General features: G+C 42.5%; 3 protein-coding genes across 3 annotated transcripts in view; 1 reads left to right on the top strand and 2 right to left on the bottom strand.

Annotated features, from left to right (window-relative positions):
* The window catches only part of BICRAL (BICRA like chromatin remodeling complex associated protein), a 102,429-nt gene extending 100,132 nt beyond the window's left edge, over positions 1-2,297 (bottom strand). Inside the window, exon 1 of the mRNA XM_082849167.1 lies at positions 2,282-2,297. The gene's annotated coding sequence lies outside the window, so the exon portion shown is untranslated. The remainder of the gene's footprint in view (positions 1-2,281) is intronic.
* A 254-nt stretch (positions 2,298-2,551) lies between these two features.
* Positions 2,552-4,893, top strand: TBCC (tubulin folding cofactor C). The gene has a single exon (XM_082847824.1). It carries the CDS (start codon positions 2,568-2,570, stop codon positions 3,597-3,599), a length of 1,032 nt encoding a protein of 343 aa, XP_082703950.1. The 5' UTR covers positions 2,552-2,567; the 3' UTR covers positions 3,600-4,893.
* A 1,283-nt stretch (positions 4,894-6,176) lies between these two features.
* On the bottom strand, positions 6,177-9,472 carry LOC309967186 (coiled-coil domain-containing protein R3HCC1L-like). The gene has a single exon (XM_082847725.1). The coding sequence runs from the start codon at positions 9,242-9,244 to the stop codon at positions 6,899-6,901; it is 2,346 nt and encodes a 781-aa protein (XP_082703851.1). The 5' UTR covers positions 9,245-9,472; the 3' UTR covers positions 6,177-6,898.
* Positions 9,473-23,880: the final 14,408 nt, after the last annotated feature.

Raw genomic sequence — 23,880 nt, 5'->3', positions numbered from 1 at the left:
TTTTGTTAAATAATTTTTAAAGTCTGGAACACCTTAGAATTCTTTCACTTTCCAAGATGTCTACAATAGAGCAGTGCTTTGATTCACAAGCTCTGTAAAGTATCTTTGAAAGTGGGATTCAGCACTCACCGGCTGCTTGCCTTTTGCCACATTTCTACTGTAATGCATCACCCTCTTTCCTTCCATCAGAACAGGCAAATACAGTCTGGCAATGCCTTCCTACTGCTTTTGAAATGCAACTTTAAACCCATGTCTTGACCACCTACCTTGGCCTGCAGTTGTGCTGGGGTCTGTCAAGAACTGTCAAACCAATGCTTCATGATGACCATACGCCTGAGCCCTGTCCATTCCCAATGGGGTCTCACATCAGTCTATGAAGGTGCCTCCCACACACTGGGCCTGCAGGGTAGCCTGTCCATTCTTGTCCTTTACTGCTCCCTTCCCATAAAAGTTTGAACTGGCCAACTTAAAATATTCGGAAACTTCCAAAGTCTACTGGACTCTATGCCAAAACCTCTTGTTGGGCAGAAATGAAGTTCTTGAGAGGGTTTAACGATCTTCCATTCCACTTCTGATACAGACAACACTACCCCCTACCCATAGGTTCACTATAGCTAATTCAAAAATGTTGCCTAACTCCAGCTGCAACTCTCAAGTCCAATAAACTTTGTTTGGCTACAGACTTCCTTAACTTGAGTAGGACAGATTGAACTGCTGAAAAATTTAAGGGAGGCAGGTCAGATTTTTTTCCCTAGCAAAAATAAATCTTCTCTAAACCTTCCTTGGGTAAATCAACACTTTATAAAATAAAGCATCTACTGCATTCCCCCGGACTACCCAAAGACAAGATAACCAGTTATATTTCATTCACCAGCCTTGGAACCATACCTCATAAAAAACCAAAAGCCTCCATCTATGTCGCCCATGAAACAAAGAGAACAAAAACTTAGAATATATACTACAAGCGCAAGCACAGGATTTTTTTAGCAACCCCGTTTCCATCAGGTGCACGTCTACCCACACAAACACACAATAACCCTCACCCCACCCCCCCGTGGAATTTGCCAGTGTGACTTGTGCAGACTTTCAGCGGAGAAAGACAGGAATTTATGTTTAGTTGTGGTTTTGGCTTTCAATGGGAAGGAAAGGAAGAGTGTGGGGCGTGAAAAACTGGAAATGAGTCTTAATTCTCTTGTTTCCTCCCATCCTTCTCTGCATCAAAATGCAGGTATATCATTGAAATTTCAAATGTGTTTCTCGGGCAGTTAAATACCCCGACGGAGTCTGGGAACAGGGGGTGGAGATAAAGGTGAAACCGAAGATTGGAAGGGTGGGCCGGGTCAGAGGCCCCGGCGCTCTGCCGGGTTGCACCGAGCATGCGAGGTCGCCCCGCGCCTGCTGCCGGCCGCGCCCTGGTTCTGGCCTGGCCAGCTGTCCTGGGTTTTGCCAGCGACTGCGCCGTTCGGGGTGCCCACTCACACCTCTGGCTGGTCCTGACTTTAGGCTAGGTTCATTCACTTCCGGTGACAAATCCCTCCCACCACTTCTAGAAATAATGTAACATTTCCCCCATCACTTTCCTAACAACCGACTGCCCCTCAGACAGCAGCCGAGTCCGGGTCCGGGGTCTCACCCCGGCGAGACCAGCAGCGCCCAGCTGCGGAGGGAGTGACGGCCAAGGTCGGGGGTGGGGGGAGGGCGTGGGAGGAAGAGGAAGGAGGTGTGGAATCTCACCTCCCCCGCCCCCACCCCTCCGACTGCAGTAATTGGCAAAAAAAATAAGCCGTTTTTAGACTTCCCCAGGGCCCCCTGAACCTGGTTGCAGTGAGGAACCCAGTCTCTCCCATTCCGGTGCCCCTCGCCTTCTCCCGGCCCCGTAAGTGACTGCGGGAATCCTGGAGCCCCAGGCCACGCGGAACTGCAGCGACGGGGGTGGGGTGGGGTGGTAGGATGAGGGTTTAGGGGCGGCAGGAATGGGTGGGAGGAAGGGGTGGTGGAAGGGAGAAGGAGAAAAACAGAGGCATGCAAAAGGCTCCGTAGCTGTTCCAGCTGCCGCTTCCTCCGGCGCGGGCCGGGCGGTGTAACATTCCCCCCCCTCCATCTTTCTCACCACTACCTGTCCCACCCACCCACCACAGGCACACATTCCCCCCACCAGTAGCGGATCTGCAGCCTGTAAGGGGGTAGTAGGAAGGAGCTGGGGGGAGGGGGAGGCCTGCGAGTTTCTAACCTTGTTCTTATAAACAAACCCACATGTGCAGCTGCCGCTGCTGCAACTCACCCCACAATCCCGGATATAAGTCCTGCCCCTTTAAGAGGAAAAAAAGCTTCCCCCGCCTGCCTTCCACCCTACCCATCCACAAGGACCTTTGTCTCCCCACCCACTCTGTCAGTCGGCCCCGCCCCATGTCCCCGCCCCCTCCAACGCAGAGGAACCAATGGGTGAAGAAAATAAGGCCGGGGTCTGACGTCACATGTCCGGCCAATCACAGGGCGCGTTGGTGGGAGGCCTCGCGGAGGGCGCGCCGGGAGGAAGGAAGGCAGGAGAAAGGAAGCTTGAAGGCAAGATGGAGAACGCCAGTGGCTCTGCTACTGCTGTGGCGAGCAGGGACTTGGGATCCCAGAGGGGCCGGAGCCTGGTGCCTGAGCGGCTTCAGAGTCGAGAACATGAGCGGCAACTGGAGGTGGAAAGGCGGAAGCAAAAGCGGCAGAACGAGGAGGTGGAGGAGGAGAAGAGCGACTTTTTCGCCGCCGCCTTCTCTCGGGAGCGATTGGCCGTGGAAGAGCTTCTGGAAGGCGGGGAGTCCGTCGAGCAGCTGGAGGAGGCGGCCGCTCGGCTGCAGGGGCTGCAGAAACTAGTCAACGACTCGGTTTTGTTCCTGGCCGCCTACGACTTGCGGCAGGGGCAAGAGGTGTTGGCGCGGCTGCAGGAGGCCCTGGCCAAACGTCGCCAGGAGCTGCAGCCTAAGAAGCGTTTCGCTTTCAAGACCCGCAGGAAGGATGCTGCTTCAGCCACCAAAGTAGATTCGGCTCCCGGCGCCTCGGCAGCGGAAGGCATCCTGGCCTCCCCGCCGCCCTTGAAGGAGGAGGAAGGCTTCGACTCCAGCTGGATCTGCGGCTTCTCCAATCTGCAGTCCCAAGTCTTGGAGAAGAGAGCCGAGGAGCTGCACCAGCGGGACGTCCTTTTGACCCAACTGATTAACTGCACGATCAAACTGTATGGCAATCCCAACACCCTGCGGCTGACCAAGGCTCGAGGCTGCACGCTGCTCTGCGGCCCGGTGTCCACCTCCGTGTTCCTGGAGAACTGCAGTGACTGCGTGCTGGCCGTGGCCTGCCAGCAGCTCCGCGTACACACCACGAAAGACACCCGCATCTTCCTGCAGGTGACCAGCAGGGCCATCGTGGAGGACTGCACCGGGATACAGTTCGCCCCGTACACCTGGAGCTACCCGGGGATCGACAAGGACTTCGAGGGCTCTGGTTTAGACAGGAGCAAAAATAACTGGAGCGACGTTGACGATTTCAACTGGCTGGCCCGTGATGTAGCCTCCCCAAACTGGAGTATTCTTCCTGAAGAAGAGCGAAGGATCCAGTGAGACTAAGCAGTTGTCACTCTTTTCTTCACTCCTACCAAATACATCCCCTTGTGGGACTGACTCCAGCTAATGGGACCCCAAAATTTACTTCTTGTCACGCTGTCTGTTTTCATTATTTTAAGGCTTTAGATTGTGATAGGCTCCTACTTTCGATTTCCATTAAATTTGTGGCAGGTCTGGCACTTTAAAGAATTTTTGCTATTTTGGTGATGTTCCGGAGCTTTTGTTTGACGGTGATAATTTGAAGCCATAAGGGGAAGAGAGTGTGGTTTTTTAATGCTTTGTGGTGTTTAAAACTTATTGCAGAATAAAGTAAGCCTTCAATAAATATTTGTTTAATAAACGAATTCAGTAGGGCTAGTAGGAGCCAGTTAATGTTGAAGTAAGGTATCAAAACGTGTTCAAACTGCCATTAACCAAGAGCTTTTTTGAATTGCAGGTTTGACTTCCATACGTATTTTTCAGTGGGGCAATGGAAATATTCCTCTCTGGTCTTCAGTTACATGTTAGCTTGGGTTTTTGGCATCCAGCTGGTCTTCGACTTATTTGGATCCAAACTTTTGGCACGGACCCCAAGAGCCTCATGAGTCTGAATCACCTGTAAAGCCAAAATAGTTACAGCTGCCAATTTTTTGTGCACTTAAAATGTTATCGACACCATTGTAAGCACCTTACTCATGTAAACTTATTATAAGTCCTCAAAATATTATGAGGGCAGTTTCTGTTAACTCCATTTTTCAAGTGAGGACACAGATAAGTTGCCCAAAGGGCACACAGCCCAAGTGGCGGACTGGGATTTGAAATCGTGTAGTCTGGCTCCAGAGCCCACGTTCTTAACCTCTACTAGATATTGATTTTTGAATAGTGTTAATTGAGTTGGAAAGAAAGCTTCCAAACGTAAAGAGGGAAAATTGCTTTTCTTAAATTCTCAGGCATAATGGCGCTACGTATCTATCCTCATACAAAAAGAATTGAGGCAAACATCTGGCTGAGTCCTGATTTTTCCACCCATTTTGCTGTTATTCGCTACTGTTACAAATTTGGCTTTCTGCTCTATATACTACCACTCATTATTCTTAAATGGAAAGTTGTAAGATTTTCAAAAAGCTTTTCTGGGCCTAGTGGCCTTGTAACTATGGATGTGCTTTTTATTTAATAATTACCACAAGTATTAAGGTGCTTAAATATCTCAAGTATTTATGTATTTAATATTATATGTTCTCTTTTGTTCTGAAAAAGGATTTAAAGTGGCTTCTAGGATATGTGAAATGTAACAAGATAATAAAAACAAATGACAAGGAGGAACAAGGGTAGAATGACGGATTGGAAGCAGAAATGAAGCCAATAAAAAAAATGTAAGCTGCGAAGCCCTATTCCTTAGCTGGACGTGAATCCTGATTTTTTTCCCCTCAACTATTAGCTAACTTGAAAAGGGATCCTAATCAATTTCACAGTTCGCAGCATCCACAAACAAGAGGGAAAATCGTTTACTTGGGAGAGTTAATCCTTATGATAAAAAGAAACAACATATAATGAAATTTTCAACCATATCTTTACATTAGAAACTGACCGGTATCCTAAAGCTGTGCCCCTAGAGGCTGATAGTTTAACACAAGTGCACTTAAGAATAAACCATGCTTGGTTTTTTTTTGGTTGCCCCACCTGGCTTGCAGGATCTTAGTTCCCGACCAGGGATCGAACCTGGGACCCTTGAATTGGAAGCGCAGAGTCGTAACCACTGGACCGCCAGGGAATTCCCAACCTTTTTCTACTAAAGCTCATAATTTTACACCTGTAACTCTGCTGACCACCCGACCAGTTGTAGGCCATCCAACTAGCTCCCCCTGACTGACGTCCCTCAATATTTGAAAACATTTCCATCTTTGCTGGTCTTCTTCCTTACTAGAGGCATATCTCTTCTTGCCCAGAGATTCCTCTTCCGCTCGTGCCCATCCCCTCCAACCTCCTGTGGCCTCCCTTTCCACTGGGCTTTGTTCTTTTAAGACACCAGATCCTGAGGTCCTCCACCCTACATGTCACTGAATGATTTTCCAGCTCCTTCCCTGTGTGTCAGACATCTTAAAAGAATAGCTGTGTCCACATACACCTACATTTTTCACTCTTTCAGTCTTTGTAATTTTAACTCTTCTCTGCTGAAACTGCTCTTTGATGGTATTAGTGGCCTAATCGCCAAATCTACCGGCTCCCTCCCCTCCCCCTCCTCAGCTCTTTTACTCTTGGTACAGTTTACCCTTTTTTGTTTGTTTCTTTGTTTTAGGTACAGTTTACTCATCCTTGAAGTTCTCTCTTCCCTTGGCCATAACCTTTCTCTAACCTGTTTCTCTTATGTCAGCTTCCTTCCCTTCATTGGGATTCTGATGATTTGTAGCCCTTAAATATGAGTGATGCCCAAAGTTTTGCCATTAGCTTCTTCGTATTCATTCTCTCAGAGCCTCAGCTCTCAACCTATATGCATAGTCTTGTGTCTGTCCCTAGCCTCCACCCTTATTGGGCTCACCTGCCTTTCAAATTCCATATATTCTTTTTTTTTTTTTTTTTAATGTCATAAAATGGGCTTTAATGTCTTTCTCTTACAACGTGATAGTACTGCTTAAACTGGAACTGGCACACAGCTCCCAAGACTGGCTTCCTGTAAGGAATGAAGCGGGCACGCCCCAGGCTGCCATGCGGCTGGAGCAGCCCCAGGCACTCAGCTTAGTACAAGCTCTGGAGTCCAAATACCTACACCTGCTGCAGTTCACCAACTTTGGGGTTCTGGAACCGGCAGTGCAGATTCTGTGAATACCAAGCACTCCAGATACCGTTCCATCTCCTTGTACTAACAGCTCCCTCCCCTCTGACCGCCCACCTCACCTGCCCCCTGCAATACTGCTGTTCTCAGCTTTGTGAGGTACTAAGGAACACCCTGCCTTTGCGGTGCCTTAATCTCCCATCATCACAGGTTTGAATCCTCTGTTTTGCATTTGCTTAAAACATCTTGGAAGTGTGACTTGCCCTGTCCAGAGGACTCTTGGAAGTCACATCTTCCAAGTTTCTTCCTAGCTGATGGCTTCCTTCCACGTCCAACACAGTTAAGGCAGTTCCAAAGAACTGCATTTAGGAGTGAAGACAAACAGGAGTCTGTCTTCCTCCTATACCTCATCAGCCCTTGTCTTGCTCGCTTATCTCTTTCTTTCGTTAACATGCACATCTGCATGTACACAGAGCTCTGGAAAAATCCTCTGAAGACTGGAAATATTTTCTGAATTCCTGGAATTATCCCTGTCATCAAATGATGTTCAAACTGCAGACTGGTCTCTGCCTTCCCAGATGTCTTCCCGTTGCTTGGCTTCCAATTGTTTTCTCTCGCGGGCTTCTTGCAGTTTCTTAAGTTCTGCTTCCCGTTCGGTTTTGCTCTGCTTACTTCGAACCCCAAGGGCACTGATGACTAACCTTCTGGCTAGGGCTGCTGAAGTCTCAGGACGCTCCTTTGCTGGCTGGAGAAACTCAGCATAAGCTCTCGCTTTGGCCTTGGCTGCTGTCGTGGCCTGCGACAAGGGCCGGATCTTCACCATGGTATGTTTACTACCCAGAGCATCACGAGCTGTAATCGGACTGGAGAATACTCCTAGGGCATGTGTATCATCCACCCATTTAATATCAAATCCTTTCTTTTGATAAGTGCAGAAAATCCGTAGAAGATCTTCAGTACGAAATTCTTGGGGGAAGTCATAAATTTCAATGACATGTGGGAATTCACAATCACTGAGGTCAATATCAGGAACTTCATGGTTGTAATAATCAAATATAGGTTCTTGGATGCTTTCTCTATTCTTCATATTCCCTGATAACTCTTGTAGAAGACGTGGGTCCAGGCAGTCACCATCATCATTAAACATAGACTCCCAGCTCTCCTCAGTAGCAGCACTTGCTTCTGTGTGAGACATATCAGTTGCTTTCGATTCCATGGATGTTTCCACAGATACTGATTCTATATCAGGAAAGGTTACACCAAATTCTGTAGTCTCTGAGCCATCTTCTTCTTTTGTTTTGAACTCTTCAGCAGTTTTAAGTTCATGCAATGCCTCTGTTATATCACCAGTACAATCTTGATCACTGCCCAAAGCACTGTCTGAAAATACTTTTGTCCCACTTAACATACTGAGTTCAGAGTCCAAAAAAGTGTTACAATTACTACCAGCAATCTTCTTTACAGGTAAGGAGGAAGCACAATCTGACAAGCTCTCTATCAACTTTCCTGTTGACTCTGTGAAACTAGATGAAACACTCTCAGCATAAATATCTGAGCAAGCAGTCAGGTTGCTGAAATGTTCAGTGTCATTCCCCCTTTTAGCTACATGAAGAGGGGATGTATCTGCACTTATTTCTAAATAGTCTGAGAAACTACTTGTGTTGCTACAGGCCTCATGAGCTACTCTAACAGCAACTACAGTTATTTGATCAGATATGATATCTGTAATGTCCATCATACATGTCTTATTGGTAATGTCACCTACACTCTTCGACCCATTATTTGTATATGTTTCATGAGCAAGGACAGCTGTATCAGAAGATTCACACTTTACACATAACTCATCAGCAGTGCTGTCATTCTCCTCACACTCTCTAATCATTGTTGGATCAAAAATGCCATTTATGCTCTCTAATTTGCTGACTATAGTCATCTGATGAGAGATGTGACCCATAGTCTCAGGAATGGAATCTATACCTTTCTGACCCAAGATGAAATCTGTACTGTTGGCTGTATCACCAACATTCTCAGCATCCAAGTCTATGCAAGTCTGATCAATGATACCAACTGGACTTCCAGGAACAGAATCAGTGGTGATGCCTCCGTTGCTGCGCTTCAGCATTCCACCCGATGTCTGCATGCCTTGTTGTACAATTCCAGAATCAGAGCTTGGTTTTACTGGTGCAATCATACTCTCAGGTTTCACCACAGAACTAAAATCTCCAGGAAATTGGGATAGTATCTCTGCAACCCTGGCATCAGTTTTCATTCTGCTTTCCAAATTTCTATCTTCAAATGTTTCCCCATTTAGTTCATGCCTATTGAAATCACAGAATTCCACATTTTGGAATGGTTTGTTTGGAACCTGAGCCTTACTGATTTCTGAACAAGACTGAGATTGAAGCAACCCATCCTGTTCCGTCACATCTCTGGTTTCAACCTCCAAACTCTCTACCTTCTTTGGTTTAAAATGTCTTTGTAAAGGTATGATAGGTATAATCCCAGGATTTGGGACTCTTTGCTGATGTCCTTGGGATAATACTTTTTTGGATTCTGTGGTTGCCCTCTTAGTACAAACACTATCTTTATTTCTTTCTTGAAGCCACGCATCTTTATTAAATTTTGTTGAAGATTTCTTTCCTTCCCTACGATTGTGTTCCTTTTTATCTGGATTAATACTTAGTCTTTGAGCCTCACGCTTGTCTCTAATGATCCCCTTTTGAGAGAAAGAATCTTCCTTTTGTTCTTCTTTCACCACGGAGTTAGGTGGACCACAGCTTTTTCCCTCATCACCTGATTTGTGCACTACTATGCCCCTTCGAGCTTTGGGTACATAAAGTGCCATGTCAGGCCTCCTGACTCGAACTCTGCATCTCTCTGCTTCTCGCTGCATGGCACCCCCTCAATCCAAAAAGGTCTAAATGGAAACATCCCAGCTACCTTTATACGTGAAGACTGGTTGCTCTACAGGATTGGTTGGTTCCATATTTCTTCAGAAGTCAGTTACCAGAACCGACAAATAAGTGACATTTATTTTTTGAATAATAAAACTCTAGAACGTGCAGATAGACCGTGTCTGAGGCAAATGGTACAAAAAGTTCCCTTCTGACAGATAGCAGCCTCACCTGGTCACAGCGTGGGCTTCCTTACTGGTCCCAGCACTTCAGCACCTCTCCATATATTCTTTTTTTTTTTTTTTTGGCCACGCCTCGCGGCTTGCAGGATCTTCTTAGTTTCCTAAGCAGGGATGGAACCTGGGCAAACAGCAGTGAAAGCACCACGTCCTAACCACTGGACTGCCAGGGAATTCCCTCAAATTCCATATATCCTTTTTTTTTTTTTTTAATTTATTTGTTTATTTTTGGCTGCGTTGGGTCTTTGTTGCCGCGAGCGGGGGCTACTCTTCGTCGCGGTGTGCGGACTTCTCGTTGCGGTGACTTCTCTTGTGGAGCATGGACTCTAGGTGCGTGGGCTCAGTAGTTGTGGCACACGGGTTTAGTTGCTCCGCGGCACGTGGGATCTTCTCGGACCAGGGCTCAAACCCGTGTCCCCTGCATTGGCAGGCGGATTCTTAACCACTTTGCCACCGGGGAAGTCCCTCCATATATTCTTAAAATCTCCATTTTCACTTCTTTCCCTCCCAAGTTCCATGTTTATTTTAAGGATGTCACTCTTCTCCAGGCACCCAATGCTTACCAGGGCCAGGCAGGTGAAGTCCATGAGTAAGGCTGCTGAGAGTAAGTCGCTAGGGAGTGGGGGACCAGATAACGTGGCAGACAAATTCAGGCATTTAAAAAACGTTGGATAAGACAAGCAAAGCTTTTTCTGCAGTCTGCGTCTGGTCCTGGAGCTGGCCAACTTGTAACTAAAATAAGTGATGCCCCAAGTGATGAGTGATGCCCATATCATGTCAGCTCCTTCCCTGAAGGTCTTGCCTATTCATCCTGTCCTCTCAAGTCTCTCTGCCGTTTCAGGAAGATAGACCCTATATGTTTCCCGACGCTTAAACTGGGATGGATTTCTTTTGTTTTTTACAAAGACAACAAGACGACAAAACAAATCTATATTAAAGTCACACCCCTGAATTAAAAGCATTGACTTAAAGTCACTTTAGTAAGTTTTTATCAAGCAAATCTAATGACAATGGTCATTGCAGTGAGGCATATTCACCAATAAGTGTAATGACCATATATTTTCATTAAGATCAACTCTGGAAAAGCAATAAAATTGCATATTAGTCAAGCAATCAGTTTATTAAACTTCATTTATGATCAGGTATGTTAAATACAACTTAGTACAGTATTATATGAGTATTATAAAAGTGTCATTCCAGGGCTTCCCTGGTGGCGCAGTGGTTAAGAATCTGCCTGCCAATGCAGGGGACACGGGTTCGAGCCCTGGTCTGGGAAGATCCCACATTGCCACGGAGCAACTAAGCCCGTGTGCCACAACTACTGGGTCTGCACTCTAGAGCCCGCAAGCCACAACTGCTGAGCCCGCATGCCACAACTACTGAAGCCCACACACCTAGAGCCCATGCTCCGCAACAAGAGAAGCCACCGCAATGAGAAGCCTGCGCACCACAACAAAGAGTAGCCCCCGCTCACCGCAACTAGAGAAAACCTGTGCACAGCAATGAAGACCCAATGCAGCCAAAAAAATAAAAAACCCATTATGTACAATATAATGCAAAATTTAAAAAAAATTGTTACTCTAGTCTCAACTGCATAAGAATAGAAGAAATGGTCAATTATAAGTTTTAATGCTGAACTTCTGATTGCAATGCAAGAGTCATTATTTAACAAAAAAAATTTAGTTTTAATTGTGTTAATCAGGCAGAAATAAAAACAGCAAGATGTAAAGATTCAACTTTCTATGGGTAATGTTACATGGTAATACGTTTTATAAACATCATGGCAATTACTGTAGTACCACAGAAATTGGACAGCTAAATTACATTTAATTCAAAAGTTTCACCACCAACTCAAAAACTTAATTGCACTATTTGACAATTTTCTTCTCTTATAAATGAGTTGGCCATTACAATTAGACGGTCAGTTATTTACTAGCTTTAAGTTTCAAGAAGGGCAGGGACAATATGACACAAAAGCCATGTTCAATTCAACTAAATAAATATCTGAGCATCCACTATGCAACTTTTCCACGTTGGGTGCCAAGAGCACAATGGTAAACAAGGTAAGCGTGTGCTCTTCCTTGATGGAGGTTACGGCCTAGTTGAAGATCAGATGAATGAAACAACAATCATGAGAGAGAAACCCTGAGAGCTCCGGTAGGGTAGTGCCCTATTATTATCAATATAACCTCTCCTGGTTAGAAGGGACCTTAAGTAAGGCTTCTATTTTAACCACCAATCCAGGGTTTGAATTCCCTGGCTGAACTCAGGTCAGCGGCACTCACAGAAGGAAGTAGTTACTATTCAAACGCCTGCTTTCCAAATTTTCAGATACTGTTACACTCGGAACTTTAAGAACTGACAAGACCAAGCAAAAAATTCAAGGCCATTTACTCACCTGGTAACCAAGCTCAGCATTCTGTGCAGGCGTTTAAGTAATTTATTATATTTTGAAAAATATTTTTTAGTTGAATACCTTTTAGTTGTGTTTATTTCACCAAGAAAGCTATACATAAACTAATTTTTAGAACTGATAACAAGGTAGACGTTTGATTCTGAGATGATAGCGCAATGGATTTTCAAAACATAATTCATGTACAGGTACAAAAAGATTAAAATAAAATCTCCCTCCTTTCTTTGATCCCAGTGATTCAGTTTTCTCTGGAGAGCAACCACCCTTTACCTGTTCCCTTTGTATTCTTCTGGTCTATGCATTTACAAACTTATGTGCAATATATCCTTCTATCCTCCCACCCCAGTAGAAGCACACTATGTATACACTTGGGCACTTTGCCTTTGTCCTTAACATTATATTGGAGATCTTCCCATATAAGTATGGAGTCATCTCATTCTCTTTAACTGCTGCCTAGTGTTCTGTTATATGCAATGTGCCATACTTATTTAACCAGTCTCTAACTGATGAACATTTAGGTTGTTTCCAATCTTTAGCCAGTAGGAAAATGCTACAATGAATATCCTGGTACATAAATTATTTAGCATATGTGCAGTGGGTTCTTAGGGGTAGGCTAGGTACCTAGAAGTGGAATTGCAGGATCAATAGGTTATGAACATTTATCATGTTGATAGATATTATCAAATTGCCTTCTGAGGAGGTTTATCAATTTACACACTCACTAGCAATGACTGAGAGTGCTATTTCTTCACATCCTTATTGACATACTGTGCTATCCAATTTTTGGATCTTTGCCAATCTGAGAGTTACAAAATGTTAACTTTCTGTAATAGTAATTGTCTCCTAACTTGTCTCCTCAGCTCCAATTTCTAAAGCGTTCTGCATGCAGCTACCAAATTAGTTTTCTTAAAGCATGTCACTCCTGGTCTAAAACCTTCTGAGATTCCCATAGCCTGCTGGACTCCCTGGCTTGGAAGACAAGTCCCTCCACCACCTGCTTTCAGCCTACTGTTCCTACATGATGTTTTGCTGTTTCAGCACACACACTTCATGCTCCAACTAGTCTGAAATAAGTCCCATTAATCAAACACACTGTATCAGTGAGGGACCTGGCAGGAAACAGATGGCACACTTAAAATGGATAATTTAAGAAAAGCCTAACACAGGAGCTATTTACAAAGCTGTGGGCAGAGTTTAGGAAAAGCAATAACAGATAGTGCAATACCTCTTATCACTCCTAGGGCTGAAGGGACAAAACTGTTACCTGAAACCAGAAAGAGAGCACGCTACGTGGCAGGAGCTGTGGCCTTCAGTAGAGGGATGTAGCCAATCCGTTGTGACCTGTGGGCCGAAGAGCAACAGGAATTTCAAAACTCTCTTCAATTGTGCCTTCCGTTGGCTGAACCCAATTAGAATTTTAGGGCAAGGACGTCTGTTTCCCAGTTTTAGGGCAAGGAAGTCTGTTGATGCAGTCCATATGGGCCAGCTCCCAGGACAGCTCCAGGGTGGAGAAAAGTAAAGAATAGATTTGGAGGAACAAATGGAAGATATTTCCTACAAACACCTTCTGCCATACTTTCTGGTCTTTTCTCAAGCAGTTCCCACACAGCTTGAGTCCATGTGCACTTGCCAAAATTTTGCAAAAGCCAATCTGGGAAGTCTTCTGGGATTTCCCTCAGTCTCTTTGAGAACGAAGCCTGATATTTTGAGACAATAAGAGCAAGAAAGAAAAGTGAATGAGCCAGTCTCTGAGGCCAAGTTGTTGCATTCTCCAGTAGAGACAATTTTTTTTTTTTTTTTTTTTGGTATGTGGGCCTCTCACTGTTGTGGCCTGTGTACTGAACAAGTTAATTTGTTCCTTATCGTCAGTTACAAGTCAAGCCACTTCAGGTCTCACCCATATTTCCAGCGCTGGAAACACATTTCCTACCATAAAAATGCCAAAATTGAAGATGAAAAGAAATAAAAATAAAATATGAATATACAGCAAACATAAACTAAGTATGTATAAGGTCAAAAAGCTGTTGTTGATATTCTTTTTGTTTTTGTTTTTGTTTTTTTGCTGTACGCGGGCCTCTCACTCTTGGGGCCTCTCCCGTTGCGGAGCAACAGGCTCCGGACGCGCAGGCTCAGCGGCCATGGCTCACGGGCACAGCCGCTCCGCGGCATGTGGGATCTTCCCGGACCGGGGCACGAACCCGTGTCCCCTGCATCGGCATGCGGCCTCTCAACCATTGCGCCACCAGGGAAGCCCAGTAGCTCCTACTGACTGGGATATGTCCCCAGGGGGCTTAATAAAAAGTACTGCTTGTGACTCATAGATACGGAGAACAAACTAGTGGTTACCAGTGGGGAAAGGGAAGGTGGGGAGGGGATTAAGAAGTATAACAAAGGACTTCCCTGGTGGTCCAGCGGTTAAGATCCGACTTCCGGGCTTCCCTGGTGGCGCAGCGGTTGAGAGTCCGCCTGCCGATGCAGGGGACGTGAGTTCATGCCCTGGTCCGGGAAGATCCCACATGCCGCGGAGCGGCTGGGCCCGTGAGCCATGGCCGCTGAGCCTGCGCGTCTGGAGCCTGTGCTCCGCAACGGGAGAGGCCACAACAGTGAGAGGCCCGCGTACTGCAAAAAAAAAAAAAAAAAAAAAGAATCCGACTTCCAATGCGGGGGAGGCAGGTTGGATCCCTGGTCCGGGAACGTGGGGCAATTAAGCCTGTGCGCCACAACGAGGACCCCGACCGCACCCCAACGAAAGTTCCCACCTGCCGCAACCAAGATCCGACGCAGCCAAAAATAAGTAAATAAATAAAAACAACCACTGTATTAAAAAAAAAATTCTGCCAGTGCGTCACTAATCTTTAAAAAAGTGTTCTAAGACCCTTGTATTATCCTAAAGGAAGGAAAATATACTTGTTAAGTTTAGACTTTATTAAATACACATGAAAAAATTTCCAGGATAATTATTTAAAACATAGTAATAAAGTGTATAACTTGTAACTGGTAAAAAGGGAAAAGTTAAATGAGGAAGAACACCTTAACCAATCCTAAAGAAGTCAAAATAAAGGGAAGAAGAAAAAAGAGAAGCATAGAAAAAGTTGGACAATGAAAAAACACTAAATAAGTTTGGTAGAAATAAATCCAAATACATCAGTAATCACAGGAAATGCAAATAGAATAAGGCTTCCACTTAAAACACAGATTGTCAGTCTGCATTTTAAAAATCAACTCTATACTGTTTTCAAGAGATAGATTTAAACATATGGACTGAGAAGTGTTGAAAGTGAAAGGCTAAAAATTATCAGGCAAATACTTTTAAAGAAAGCTGGTACAGATCTATTAATATCAGAAAACACAGACTGTAAAGAATAACTTTACTAGGGATAAAAAAGGTCCCTATAAGATGACAAAGGCTCAATTCACAGGAAGATATAATAGGTCTAAGCTTGTATGCCCCATTACAGAGCTTCAAAATGTATAAAGCAAAATTTGGCAAAATAGCAAAGAGCAAACAACAAATTCATTGTCAACTGGGAGGATTTTAACCTTCTCTCAGTAATTAACAGATAAGTACACAAAATTCAAATATAACATGAAAGATTTAAACAACATTAACAGTTTTTAACAAGAGCATTGCATCCAACTATTATATAAGACACACATTCTTTTCAAACACACATGGAATATTGACCACATGACAATTGGCTACAAACAAGGCCATAAGGCAAACCTCAAAAATTTTTTCTAGGTTTGGTATTGTTACATCATTTTACTACAATGCAACTGAATTAGAAATCAATTTTTTAAAAAGAGAGAAAATTTGAAAGTTATAAGGACTTAAAAGAATGTAACAAAACTTACTCCGTGTGTATTATATGATCATAAGCATAAAAATTCCAAAATAATCTATAGAGCAATTATTAGTGCTAATAAGAGCATCACATTTTTATATATCAGCAATAAACGTCCAAGATATTCTTGATGAAAAAGGAAAAGGTGTGTGTGTATGTGTGAGTGTGTTGCCTAATCAAATATGAAGACCTTTTTTTTGCTACTCCGTGAGGCTTGCGAGATCTTAGTTCCCTGACTATGGATCGAACCCAGGCCTATGACAGTGAAAGCCCGGCATCCTAACCACTAGGCCACCAGGGAACTCGGAAGACTTATTTAATTAGAGCAAAATGATGATGGCACAGGAATATACAAAGTGACTAATGGGACAGAATAGGGAACTGAAAAATAGATCCATGCACGTATGGAAAACTAGTTCACGACGGGGCAGTTAAGACTATTGGGAAAAGGAGAGATTATTCAATGAATTGTGTGCTGGGACAACTGGTTATGCATATGGAAGAAAATTAAATCATATTCCTTCATCACACCATACACACAAATCTACTCCGGATACACTCAAATCTTAAAGAGAGAAGAAGTATAAAATTTTAGGAGGCAATGGAGGATAGTACCTTTGTTTCTATGTATGGGGTAAGGAATAATTTCTTAAACAAGCACTAGGAAAAGACTGAAAAATTCTACTATATCAGTAAGCACTTCTGATCTTCAAAAGATGCCATAGGGGCTTCCCTGGTGTCGCAGTGGTTGAGAGTCCGCCTGCCGATGCAGGGGACACGGGTTCGTGCCCCGGTCCGGGAAGATCCCACACGCCGCGGAGCGGCTGGGCCCGTGAGCCATGGCCGCTGAGCCTGCGCGTCCGGAGCCTGTGCTCCACAACGGGAGAGGCCACAACAGTGAGAGGCCCGCGTACCGCAAAAAAAAAAAAAAAAAAAAAAAAAAAGATGCCATAAAGAAAGTGAAAAGTCAAGTCACAAATTGGGAGAAAATCATTGCAACACATATAAACACCAAAGAAATATTATATGGAAAATATAAGGAAGTCAATCAGAAAAATGTTAACTACTGATATGAAAAACGGGCAAAAGACAAGAACATACGTTTTGCAGAGGAAACACAAATGGCAAGTAAATTTATGACAATGTACACAAACTCATTAGTAACCAGGGAAATGCAAATTAAGACCACAGTCGAAACAGGGAAAACAAAAATTAAGAAGTCTTGACTCAATAGTAATAGTTGGAGAAATTGTGGATGATAAATATTCACTGCAAGTGGGAGTAGAAGTTGGCTTGATCACTTTAGATAATATTTGGCATCACTCCATAAAGGTGAAGATTCATGTACCCTACTTCTCAGCAGTTCCCCTCTTTTGGCTACACCCCAGAGAAACTTCTGCTCAGTGGGAGACAGGTACAGAATGTTGAGAGCAGTTCTGTTCATAAAAGCAACACTAGAAATCATTAAAAAATAAACATTAGGGCTTCCCTGGTGGCGCAGTGGTTGAGAGTCCGCCTGCCGATGCAGGGGACATGGGTTCATGCCCCGGTTCGGGAGGATCCCACGTGCCGCGGAGCGGCTGCGCCCGTGAGCCATGGCCGCTGGGCCTGCGCGTCCGGGGCCTGTGCTCCGCAATGGGAGAGGCCACAACAGTGAGAGGCCCGCGTACCGCAAAAAGAAACAAAAACAAAACAACATTAGAAATCATCTCTGTATCCACCTACAGGAGAATAGATCATATGTGTTATGATCAACATATGATAATAAACTGAAGCTGCATGCAGCAACATGCATGAATCTTAACACATAATGTTGGATAAAAAAGATATTGGAGACTATCTATGATACAATTTTGTAAATCTCAAAAACAAGCAAAAAATATATATATATATGTAGGGAAACACTACATGCTTTTTATATGAAAAGGAAAAGCTAAGGTATTTAGAATAATGGCTACATCTTGAGTGGGAGGGAAGGTGTATTAGTCAGCTCAGGCGCCATAACAAAATGCCACAGACTGTGGCTTAAACAACAGACATTTATTTTCTCACAGTTCTAGAGGCAGCAAGTCCAAAATCAAGGTAGTGGCTGATTTGGTTTTCTGGCGAGAACTCTCTTCCTGCTTTCTTGCTATGCCCTCACATGTCCTCTTGCTATGTCCTTTCCTCAGTGCCTGTGAGCCGAGAGAGAGCCCTGGTCTCTCCCCCGCCCCACCCTTGTTTTTGGCTGAGAGGCTTGTGGGATCTTAGCACCCACGCCCACAGAAGTGAAAGCGTAGAGTCCTAACCACTGGACTGCCAGGGAATTCCCTCTCCTCCTCTTCTTATAAGGACACCAGTCCTCTCGGATTACAGCCCCATCCTTATGACTTCATTTGACTTTAATTACCTCCTTATAGGTCCTATCTCTAAATACAGTCACATTGGGCTTCCACATATGAATTTGGAAGGGACTCAATGAGTCTAGAACAGAGGAGAATGTGATGAGAAGAATCATATATATTGATACAAGTTACGTGTGATATTCGAGTTGTGTGATGAGTGAATATTTAATTTATTATTATGATTTATAACTTATGTTACATATATTGTTTATATCAAAAATTATATTTAAGATTCAATGCATCCTATCAAAATTCCAATGGCATATTTCACAGAAATAGAACAAATAATTCTAAAATTTGTATGGAACCACAAAAGATCCTGAGCAGCCAAACAATATTGAGAAAGAAGTATGAAGCTGGAATTATCACACTCCCTGATTTTAAACTATACTACAAAGCTACAGTAATAAAAACAGTATGGTACTAGCACCAAAACAAACACACAAATCAATGGAACAGAATTGAGAGACCAGAAAGAAACTCACATTTATATGGACAATTAATTTATGACAAAGGAGCAAATAACACAATGGAGAAAGAATGGTCTCTTCAATAAATGGTGTTGGGAAAAATGTAAAGCCACATGCAAAAGAATGAAACTGGACCCCTATCTTCCACCATACACAAAAATTAACTCAAAATGGATTAAAGACTTGAATGTAAGACCTGAAACCATAAAATTCTCAGAAGAAAAAATAGGCAGTAACCTCACCAACATCTGTCTTATTGAAGTTTTTGTGGATCTGACTCCAAAGGCAAGGGAAACCAAAGCAAAAGTAAACACATAGGACTACATCAAACTAAAAAGCTCCTGCACAGCAAAGGAACCCATCATCAAAACAAAAAGGCAACCTACTGAATGGGAGAAAATATTTGCAAACCATATATCTGATAAAGGGTTAATATCTAAAATATATAAAGAACTCATACATCTCAACAACAAAACCCCCAAACATGCCAGTTAAAAGTGGGCAGAGGATCTGAACAGACATTTTTCCAAAGAAGACATACAGATGGCCAACAGGCACATGAAAAGATGTTCAACATTACTAATTATTAGGGAAGTGCAAATCAAAACCACAGTGAGATAGCACCCCATACCTGTTAGAATGGCTGTTATTGAAAAGATAAGAAATAACAAATGTTGGAGAAGATGTGGAGAAAAGGGAACACTCATACACTGTTGGTGGGACTATAAATTGGTGCAGCAACTATGGAAAACATATGGAGATTCCTCAAAAAAAACTAAGAATAGAACCACCATATATGACCCAGCTATTCCACTTCTGGGTATTTATCCAAGAACACAAAAACACTAATTTGAAAAGATATATTGCACCCCAATGTTCATTGCAGCTTTATTTACAATAGCCGAGATATGGAAACAACCTAAGTGTCCATCAGTGGAGGAATGGATAAAGAAGATGTGGTATATATACACAATGGAACACTACTCAGCCATAAAAAAGAATGAAATCCTGCCATTTGTGACAATAGGATGAACCTTGACAGTATTATGCCAAGTGAAATAAGTCAGAGAAAGACAAATACTGTGTTATTTGACTCATATGTGGAATATATATAAAAAAAAGAGCAAACCAACAAACACAGATATAGAGATCAGATTAGTGGTTAACAGAAAAGAACTGGGTTGGGTGTAGGTGAAATGGGAAAAGGGGGTCAACTCTATGGTGACAGATGGTAACTAGATTTGTAGTTTATATAGACCACTTTGTAGCGACCTCTTTGTAGTATATACAGATGTTGAATTATAATGCTGTATACTTGAAACTTACATAAAAATTATATTTAAAGATTAAAAATTAATGAACTATAGCTGTGTGTATTAATATCAGTGAAATTCAAAATAAAATTTTAATGCTGATTGTACATTTATGATATGTGGGCTTTCCTGTATGTACAAAAGATTTAAAAGTAATGTTTGGGTGAAAAATACAAAAGCAAAAAGAATACTTACCATATGATTTTATTTATGGCAAGTTCAAAATCATGCAAAACTAAACAATATATTGTTGAAGCACACACGCATAGGTACTAAAGAAAATCAAGAGAAGAATAATTACCAAATTTAGGTTACCTCTGGGAGTACAGAAGGAGGGGCACCCAGGTTGCTCCATGGGGCTGGTGATATTCTATTTTTTATGCTGGGGGAGGGAATATGGGGGAGGGGGAATGTTCATTTGAGCATTATACTTTTTTTTACTCATATTAATTTTAATTAGTCAAAGATTGTATATAATTGGTTCCTTAAGATGACTATTTTCCAAATGCTTATACTCTCCTTTGAGATACATAAAAATGAACCTGTTTAGTTACTATTCTCACTTCTGTCTTCTTCCTGCTTTAGTCTAAATCCAGCAAACAATTAAATATGTGTCAAGTGATATCAAGTGGTGTAATCTCACTCTTCCACTCAGATTGGCACCTGTGGGAGGAACACTGCACTCCTCTGCTATCTTGGAGATGTTTACATTTTGTCTGTAAAGTTCAGGGACATTATACCTGCAAGCCAGCTCCAGGTCAAGCTTTTGGGTTAGCTGGCTGTTGCAGAGGGACACTCAGAGGGATATTTTCTTGCTCTTTACGTCTTTCTGAAATATTCTTTCATAAACAGTCCTTATGATCTTGATTTGTTTGTTCTTATGTGTTGATCTTGATCTTGTTTGTGTTCATTATGGAATTTTCCATTTTAAACTGGTTCTAATGGCTCTGTTTGATCTTCATTCTGAGGAGTAACCAGGACTATACCTGAAAGAGGGAGGGCAAAAATTCATGAGAAAAGGTTTTTGTTGCTTTGCAGTTCCTTCCTTTATTTATTTAATGAGCATTATTCTTTATGCTCTTTATGTATAATCTATTTAACAAGAGGAAAGGAAGAAAGAATGAAGGAAAGAAAGAAGAAAGAAAGAAAGAAAGAAAAAGAAAGGAAGAAAGAAAGAAAGAAAAAGAAAGGAAGAAAGAAAGAAAGAAAAAGAAAGAAAGAAAGAAGGAAAGAAAGAGGGAGGGAGGGAAGGAGGGAGGGAGGGAGGGAGGAAGGAAGAAGGAAAAAGAGTAAAGAGAAGTCAGGATGACAAGGGATAGAGGTTAAGAAAGCAAGAGTCAGTTAATTATTCAAAGAGCCAACCTGTGCCTCATTCTTCCTTGGGTGGGAAGTCCAGAGAGATGATCTCTTGGATTCCTTTATTTTTTTGTTTTAAATGTACAATTTCATTATTTTCATTCCATTATTATAATAACATGAAAGGAAATTCTAAGGAAGAAAAACTAATCACCCCTAATTCAATTAACCTATTCTATTATCTTTGTAATAGATTTATAGCGTCAAGACTTACATCCATTGGTCCAGCAGGGGAGGTAGCCAGCTTTCCCCATCCTCCAGCAGGGATGTATTATTCCTTCCTCTGCAGTCTGTTTTTCTTGGCTCGTTCCTCAGCGTATCCTGCCTTGCTTCCTACTTGAAAAGTTTGGCCAGGGACATTTCTGATGTGTCTGGTCTTTCTCTTTTGCCTTTCTACATAATTCAACATCCTCAGAGATGCTAGCCTGAGAGGTGAAATCTCCCTTTCCCATCCACTGAAGTCATTATACTTTTGGCCACCAGGGGGCATCCACAGACTTGCCATAGACTCAACCCTGCCTCTGGGTCATTTGAGGAGAAAGAGGTCGTTGACTAATTGGTTTATCCCTGTAGAACTATTTTTAACTTTTGTTTCTGTTTTCTACAGCAAATCTTTCTTCTCCTTCCCTCTGATTGTCTCACATGCATGTGTGCTCCTAAGAGATTCTCTGAGACAGCTTCACACTCATTCATGTCCCTTTTCTCTTGGGACAGTTGTCCTCAGATTTTGTGTATATGAGGTACAAATCTGGTCGTACTTCTGGTTGTCTGAACGTCCTCTCTTGGGGGGAGGGGGAACTTCAGAAACTGCAGCACATTCTATTCGATGTCTCTGATGATGAAGAGTTGAAATCCTTTGAAGGTCCAAAGCTACTTAGAAGCTGAATCTTGGCTGTTAGAAGAGTGATCATTCTGGGTAATACTGTTTTTGACTCAAAATGTGGTCTGACAATAAAAAAACAAGACTGATTTCCCCAAATGGCTCAGAACCTGGCCTTGGAAATCACTCTCAAATTGGAGTTTAGACTTGGGTCCAGCAATGGAATACGTGTTTTGTTTTCCGAGGTGACTATGCTGGAGGACAAAAAGATCAGGTCCCATTGCTTTGTTCTCACACCTCCTCTATATGTGGAGAAATACTCCTTCGATTTTACTTAGTGATTTGGAGATCTTAAAGAGGAGTGTGTAGGTGGTGAATCTAGTGGAACCCAACAAACACATAGGGAAGAAAGGAGATTCCAGGTTGGAGATTTGACCCTCTTACTGCCTTGAGCTCATGGGCCTCTTATTCTAATCATGAAGACTTCGTTGGTATTTGGTGGACATGAATTTGAGGACAGGATCGGTTTCTTCTTAAAACGGCTTCTGGTTATACACAGGCTGTTCTGAGAAGTGGAATTGCTGGATCACTGGCCATGTGCATTTTAAATTTTAATAGAGATAGATAAATTACTCTCCCAAAAGGCTGTAAAAACTTATAATCGAAAGAAAATAATCCAATTAAAAAGTGGGCAAAAGTGCTGGACAGACATCTCACCAAAGAAGATATACAGATGGCACATAAGCATATGAAAAGATGCTCTGCAACATATGCCATTAGGGAAATGCAAATTAAAACAAGTGAGATGCCACTACACACTTACTAAAATGGCTAAAATCCAGAGCACTAACAATACCAAATGCTGGCTAGGGCGTAGAGCAACAGGAACTCTCATTCATTGCTAGTGGGAATGCAAAATAATACAGCCACTTTGGAAGATAGTTTGGCAGGTTTTTACAAAGCTAAACATAATCTCACCATATGATCCAGCAATTGCACTCCTAGGTGTTTACCCAAATGAGTTGAAAACTTATGTTCACACAAAAACCTCCATAGTAGAGTTTTGGTAGCAGCTTCATTTATAATTGCCCTAAATTGGAAGCAATCAGGATGACCTTTAATAGGTGAATTGATAAACACACAATGGTACATTCACATTAATGGAATGTTATTCAGCGATAAATAGAAATGAGCTATCAGGCCACAAAAAGACATGGAGAAACATTAAGTGCATATTGCAAAGGGAAAGAAACCAGCCTGAAAAGGTTATATGCTGTACGATTCCAACAATATGACACGGAAAAGACAAAACTATAGAGACAGTGGCTGCCTGGGATTGGGCAGGGAGGGGAGGAGGAATGAACAGGTGGAACACAGGGGTTACTAGAGCAGTGAGAATATTCTGTATGATACTATATGATATAATGGTGGAAACGTGACATTATGCATTTGGCAAAACCCATAGAACCATGCAACACAAAGAGTTAACCCTAATGTAAACTATGAGCTTTAGTTAATAATGTATCAAAATTGATTCATCAATTGTAATAAATGTATCACACAAGGGCAAGATGTTAATTATAGGGAAACTGGTTGGGGGAAAGCAGTATTTAGGAACGCTCTGTACTTTCTGTTCAATTTTTTTTGTAAACCTGAAACTACTCCAAGAAATAAATTAAGAATAGTAATAAATTTACAGACTCATCAAGAATGTATATCTCATTTCTACTACCTTTGTTTATATTGGTGACAGAATTTTGACAGATGTGCAAGTTTGGTCTTTTATTATTGTTTT

Source organism: Leucopleurus acutus, assembly GCF_964270905.1.
Source record: "Leucopleurus acutus genome assembly, chromosome: 10".
Taxonomy (NCBI): Eukaryota; Metazoa; Chordata; class Mammalia; order Artiodactyla; family Delphinidae; genus Leucopleurus; species Leucopleurus acutus.
The sequence above is the reverse complement of the archived record's forward strand: the minus strand, read 5'-3'. Positions and strand labels throughout refer to the sequence as shown.